We start from the raw sequence: 7520 nt of genomic DNA on the forward strand, positions 1-7520 counted from the left end.
ATAGTATATAGCCACCCATCCAGGCTACCTCGGTATAGGCTGGGGACGGTGAAACTGGCGAAGCACACGCTCTGTGGTATGATACTCAACCATATTGAAGAAGATCATCGGGACAGAGGTGCTCCAAAGCACTCGATTGATTGAGAAATAAAAGGGCAGATGAGCTACCAACTCGTCGTTGTATTGCGTCCAAATGAACTACCAAATAATAACATAAAAGTGAGTATGCGCAACACAACTCAATTTAAAACAAGTAAGTGTATGAACATATCTACCTGTCCGTCCACCAGCATATCTAGCACATCCCTGATAAGGGGGAGATTATGATGAGCATCGGTCCCTCGGTAGTTCCCACGCCGGAGAATCGACCTAGAAGCTAGAGGGAGAAACGGATAAGCCTCACCAGGCGCAAGTACTGGTAGAGGTGGCTGCAATGGCATGATCCGCTACCAGGCCCAAACCTAAGATAAAAGGTTGATGTAGAATTTATGAGTCATTTCGACCATATAGAATTCAGAGAAATGAACAGAGTATTCAAAAATGTTGTCACTTGTAGGAGGGGTAGAAAACCACATATGTCCACTGCTGAGCCCATGCTCGCCCGGCACATGCTCCTATACAGGTATGCGAGAACAGCAGCACCCCAACTGTATTGGGCTAAACCATCCAGCTCCTGAAGATGATGGAGAAAGCGCATACTTACTTTACTCCCCGAAGTTTTCGGGAACAAGACACACCCGAAAAGTAGGAGCAGCGCCAACCGCGTGTACCTTTCAATATGGAGATCCTCCGTCTCGTCGGTAATGTTTGGGTGCAAAAACGCCATATGATCTCTAATGGCTGAGAAAGCAACGCGACTGCCCCCAGCATCACCCTGAGGTCTATAACCAGTAAAATGCCTCATCATATTTAAAAACTGTGCACGCGTCATGGATCTAATGTACTGGGGCAGTGCTACGGCCCGTCCATCTACGTGCAGCCCGTAGAAAACCTGAACATCCTCCAGCGTGATGGTGGCCTCTCCAGTGGGCAAGTGAAAAGTGGGTGTCTTCGGTCGCCACCGCTCTACCAAGGCCATGATGAGAGACCAATCAAGCTGCATCCGTCCAAGCTCAAAAATCGTATAGAAGCCCGTAGCCTGTAGGCGCGCGACTACGCGGGCATGGAAAGGATGCTCCCCGATGAACTCCCACAAATCGTCAGGTCTTCTGGGGCGGAGAGGATGCAACGATAGTTGTCCCTCCCTTACAAAGGAGGACCTATGCTCGCCCTGCAACACTAGTAGCTGATCCTCGGTAGGTCCGGGATGCGCAGGCGGAGGAAAGTCCATGTCGTCTACTATAATTTAAAGAAAATTAATTGTGTGTGTTAGCTTAATAAATTAAATAATTAATTATGTTTAAAATTGGACGGAATAATTATGTATGTGTTCCAAGCTCGATATTTGAGGCCCGGTAGCACCGAGTTATCCTTAATTATTATGCGTGTCAATTTCAACATTTTTAGAATTGTGTGTGTTAGCTTAATAAATTAAATAATTAATTATGTTTAAAATTGGACTAAATAATTATGTATGGGTTCCAGGCTCGATATTTGAGGCCCGGTAGCACCGAGTTATCCTTAATTATTATGCGTGTCAATTTCAACATTTTTAGAATTGTGTGTGTTAGCTTAATAAATTAAATAATTAATTATGTTTAAAATTGGACTGAATAATTATGTATGGGTTCCAGGCTCGATATTTGTGGCCCGGTAGCACCGAGTTATCCTTAATTATTATGCGTGTCAATTTCATCATTTTTAGAATTTTGTGTGTTAGCTTAATAAATTAAATAATTAATTATGTTTAAAATTGGACTGAATAATTATGTATGGGTTCCAGGCTCGATATTTGAAGCCCGGTAGCACTGAGTTATCCTTAATTATTATGCGTGTTAATTTCAACATTTTTAGAATTTTGTGTGTTAGCATAATAAATTAAATAATTAATTTTGTTTAAAATTGGACTGAATAATTATGTATGGGTTCCAGGATCGATATTGGAGGCCTGGTAGCACCGATTTATCCTTAATTATTATTCGTTTCAATTTTAACATTTTTTGAATTTTATGTGATAGATTAATAAATTAAATAATTAATTATGTTTAAAAATTGACTGAATAATTATGTATGAGTTCCAAGCTCGATTTTTGAGGCCCTGTAGCACCGGGTTATCCTTAATTATTATGCGTGTCAATTTCAACATTTTTAGAATTGTGTGTATTAGCTTAATAAATTAAATAATTAATTATATTTAAAATTGGACTGTATAATTATGTATGGTTTCCAGGCTCGATATTTGAGTTAATTTTACAACATATATTAATTTGTTACTTTTGTAAGTTTATTGTTATAAATTAAATAATTAATTTTGTAAAGTGTAATTGGATAGAGTTTGTAGTTACTACATACATAAGCTACATAGACTCTACGCTAAAAGGCTCTACATTTTACTACGCTAAAAGGCTCTATATTTTACAACACTAAAAGGCTCTATATTTTACAACACTAAAAGGCTCTATATTTTACTACGCTAAAAGGCTATTTATTTTACTACGCTAAAAGGTCAATATTACATATAAAAACAACTAACATAAAATACAAATATGAACAACAAACAAAATAAATAATATTAATTTTTTAACAATACAAATAATTTATCAAATTTTAACATTTTTTTGTACCAAAGCTAATAAATCAATCCGGATATAAATAAGATACAAAAACACAAAAATAACACAAATTAACATGGAAACACATTAAACAATACAAATATGCATGTACTATACGAGTTTCGACATAAACAAAATCGAAATACCTTGATTTAAGTTTTTTGAATTTGATTGAAATCGAATTTTTGTACCCGAAAGAAGGAATCCAAAGCTTGTCTTGTATGTGGGACCTACACTCCTTTCTCTTTAGGTGATGGGTGGGGCCGAATTTTTTTTTTTAAGTTTGTCGCGGGGGTGGGGGGTGGGGGGGGGGACCAGCAGAATCAGAATTTTTAAAAGAGGGAGTGCGTCGGTTCAATGGTCCAAGGAAGAAGAAGGGGGTTTAAATTATTAAAGTTGTTCGTAGTATTATACTACATTTTACTTAAAACACAGTATTATACTATGTTTTACTTAAAACGCAATATTATACTACGTTTTACTTAAAACGCAGTATAGTACTGCGAACAGCTTTAATAATTTAAACCTGGGCCCAGATTTTGAGTAAAACGCAGTTTAGTACTGCGAATTACAAAACAAAAAATTCAAGTAAAACGCAGTATGGTACTGCGTTTTACTTTAACAGCTAAATTTCCGTTAAAGTAGTTCGCAATATAGTACTGCATTTTACTCATTTATGTAACTTTTTTTTAAATAGTAGAAAAGTATTTTTTGTCCAAAAAATCATCAAAAAAGTTTCGGACTCCTCTCACACCTAATGTTTGCGGATGACCTTAGTTTATTAGCACAATTAACTACTTCTAACACTTCTACCATAATTGAAATATTCCATCAATTAAGTGCAAAATCGGGACAATATATCAACTATCACAAATCAAAAATAATTTCCTCAACTAATGTAATTCAAAACTTAGCCAATTTTTCACGATCCAAAATTCCCACCAACGGGACCGTAATGGCGCCTAACATAACACTCGCTAGACAAGCCAATGTTAGAGTTTTACTGACCATTTTCCTTTATATTTAATTTATTAAAATTTAACATGCTAGAACAGGTAAAATTAAATTTGGAAGTAAGTAAATAACCTTTTATCCATATACTATTACCAATAATATTGCTATTACTACCCAGAATCCACGAACATACTAAGATTTACTACAAATATCGGTTTGAAAGAAATTAATCTGTTTTGGAAAGAAAGAAAAACAAAAATGTAGAAAACTAGAAATGTAGAAGGGGACGCCAAGGCCTGCGGAAGCCAATAGGACTACCTAGGGTCTCTGTCACGACCCTAAAACCGACCCGGTCGTGATGGCCCCTATCGTGAAACTAGGCCAGCCGACACCGTTCCCCAAATTCATTTTTAACAATTTTAATAAGTCAATCAAAGTCGTTTATAAGAATAAATCCCAATAATTTAGCGAAATAGAATAAGTGCGGAAACAGATACAGCCCGACATCGCGGTGTCACCTTGCTAAATACAGTCTAATGAGATCAAGAGGGAGAAAAGCAGTGCTGCGAACATCGGTAGCTACCTTGCTAAACTCCGATGACTCTGCCTCTGATCAACCAATACCCGCTACCGGGTTCAGAAATACCTGAATCTGCACACAAGGTGTAGGGAGTAATGTGAGTACTCAAACTCAGTAAGTAATAATAATAAATGAAGACTGAGCGATAAGAAATCATGTAAAGGCACGTCAACAACCTATAAAGAAGCAGTAAAAGCCAGTAAAAATAATGAAACAGTGGAAATATGTAAAGCCACTTTAGTTCAGTTTAAGTTTCTTTAGAAATGCCTTTTTAATAGTTAAGCAATTAAATGCAAAGCAGCTAGAACAGATAAACACATAAGAATCCGCCCCACAGGCACAATGTCAATAGAATCCGCCCCTTGAGTAATATCATGGATCAATCACCAGCCCCTCGGGCTATATCTCATATCACAATAGGTACCTGCACTCACTGGGGTTGTGCAGACTCCTGGAGGGACCCCTTACGGCCCAAGCACAATATCAAGCCATCTCGTGGCATAATCATATAGGCTCTTGGCCTCGTATCAACAAGCCATCTCGTGGCGTACAACTCTCAGGCCCTCAGCCTCATAATCATAATCAAGTATTTCCTCACAACACAGGCCCTCGACCTTACTTAGTCAGAATCTCACAAGCCACTCAGGCAATAGTAAAACATGGTGCTCAACCCAAAATATCATTTAAAATATCATTTGTGTTAAAGTAGAGTAAACATGGCTGAGTTATGAAAACAGTAGAATTTAGCATGACTGAGTTCAAGTATAATGTCCAAACAATGAGGAAATATCAGTAAAACTCCCCTAAGGGTATAAAAAGTTGGCACAAGTCCCAAATATAGTATTCAACCCAAAACATGATGATAGCAAATAGTTTTCAATCAAGTATGCGGTAAAACAACCATTCAGGATGGACTAAGTCACAATCCCCAACGGTGCACGACCCCACGCTCGCCATCTAGCATGTGTGTCACCTCAATATAGCACAACGATATGCAATTCGGGGTTTCATACCCTCATGACAACATTTACAATCATTACTCACCTCGATCCGGTCCAAACTCTAGGTCGCGATGCCTTTGCCTCTTGAATCGACCTCCGGATGCTCCAAATCTAACCAAAGTCAGTACATAACCATTAAAATATGCTAAGGGAACAAAACCCACTCGAAAATATCCAATTTACATCAAAAATCCCAAAATTGCTCAAACCTGACCCCTGGGCCCACGCCTCGAAATTCGATAAAAATCACAAAATCTGACAACCCATTCAACCACGAGTCCAACCAGACCAAAATTACTAAATTTCAATAACAATTCGGCCTCTAAATCTTCAAATCTTATTTGCAAATCCCTAGGTCCAAATCCCCAATTTACACCTCAAAAACATGTAATCTAGTCGGATTATTCGATGATAATTCAATATTAAGGAGTAGAAATGATCACAAGTGACTTACCTCAAGATTTTCCATGATTTCTTGCTCAAAAATCGCCCCAAGTCGTGTTCTTTCACAAGAAAAAAGGTCAAAACGAGCTAAAAAAAATAGAACAACATCAATAAACCCGATTCTAGTCGCAAAAAGCCACATTCCCGTTGCTAAAAGTGTCAAATCTGGTTGCTAAAGGTGCGCACCAGATCCTGCTGCACCAACAATATTTATTTTCATTAAAAAGGCTCTAACTCCACCATACGAACTCGGAATTTGATGATTCTTATTTCTAGGAGTCACAAATAATAATACGAACGTAGCCCTTCAATCGAAACTCAATTCGGAGCTCATTAGCTCAGTGTGATACCAATTTCGCTCGTTAAACAAGTAACTCATGTTTCGCATCAAAAGCCCAATCGCGACTTGATAAAATTAGACCAAACTTTCCAGATCACTCCTATAATTCATTATCTAAATTCCAAAAGTCTCGAAATCAAATTTCGATCTCTAGAACTAAAAATGGATCTTTGGATCATTACATGCTTATGCTCAAAACGGCACAATCTTCCAAAAACTCTTCCAAAACTTATCCAAGCCTCATGGGACCCGAACCAAATATGCCAACACACCCCATAACATCATTCAAACTTGTTCAAACCTTCAGAACGCTCAAAAAACATCAAAATATCGAATTACCCTCGGATTCAAGCCTACGAATTCCAAAACTTTCGAATTTCAAATTCGATCAAAAAGTCTATTAAACCTCATCCGAATGACTTGAAATTTTTTAAACACGTCAAAACTGACACAAAGGACCTACTCCAATTTTCGGAATTCCATTCCGACCCCGATATCAAAATTTCCATTGCCGACCGGAAAACGCCAAATTTCCATTTCGCCAATTCGAGCCTAAATCTACCACGGACCTCCCAAATATATCCCGGATGCTCTCCCAAGTTCAAAATCACCTAATGGAGCTAACCAAATTATAGAAATCCAAATTCGAGATCGAATACTAAAAAGTCAAAACTTGGTCAAATCTTTCAAATTTAAAGCTTCAAGCTTAGAATTGTTCTTCCAAATCTATTCTGATTATCGTGAAAACCAAAATAGACGATTTACATAGGTAATAATACATCACACGGGGCTAGTCATGCCCGAGAACTGGCGAGCAAAGTGCAAATGCTCAAAATAACCGATCGGGTCATTACATCCTCTCCCACTTAAACATACGTTCATCCTCGAACGTGCCCAGGGTCGTTCCGAAAACCATCAAATCACTAGGTAACCTTACCATGCACATACCAAGGGCTGATCCCATGTCACCCTATCTCATATAGGTCCGGTAACACAACATAACTGAAATTTCACAATTCACCATAACCCATAAACTTAGAACCAATTTTCCACTTCCGAAATTGTCTATAAGATCAGAATCTCACATATATAAGCTAAATAAGTCTGAACATGCTGTATCAAGCCATAACCACAATCCAAGATGAAAATCACATGATATACCGCACAACTCAAACACTCATAGTGATAACTTCTAATCACATCAGCTGCTCAAACAACCCAATTTCGGTAATAAACCTCTTATCAAACCAAAACGTCATTCCAACACTTTCGTATACTGCCAATGATGAATGAAACATGCAAAAAGTCATAACCATTCCTCAGATCAACCAGTCATAGAGCTCCCTCTCCTTCGGCAAGGACCATAGTGGATTTTTAGGCCGAATCCCGACACTATCCTGCCAACATGCTGAAATCAAATTTGATAGTATTTATTCTAGATCTCAATAACCTCATCTTATCCAACACGACTACTCTAGTGACATGACACA

General features: G+C 37.9%; 1 protein-coding gene across 1 annotated transcript; it reads right to left on the minus strand.

The window, feature by feature from the left end:
• Window positions 1–493: 493 nt before the first annotated feature.
• LOC138868674 (serine/threonine-protein phosphatase 7 long form homolog) lies at window positions 494–1330 on the minus strand. Its single transcript, XM_070146240.1, has one exon. The coding sequence runs from the start codon at window positions 1328–1330 to the stop codon at window positions 494–496; it is 837 nt and encodes a 278-aa protein (XP_070002341.1).
• Between the last annotated feature and the right edge of the window lie 6190 nt (window positions 1331–7520).

This window comes from Nicotiana sylvestris, chromosome 5 (genome assembly GCF_000393655.2).
Source record: "Nicotiana sylvestris chromosome 5, ASM39365v2, whole genome shotgun sequence".
NCBI lineage: Eukaryota > Viridiplantae > Streptophyta > Magnoliopsida > Solanales > Solanaceae > Nicotiana > Nicotiana sylvestris.

Excerpts from the sequence above, each read along its gene's own strand:
- LOC138868674 (XM_070146240.1), bottom strand. The coding sequence starts at position 1,330 with ATGGACTTTCCTCCGCCTGCGCATCCCGGACCTACCGAGGATCAGCTA.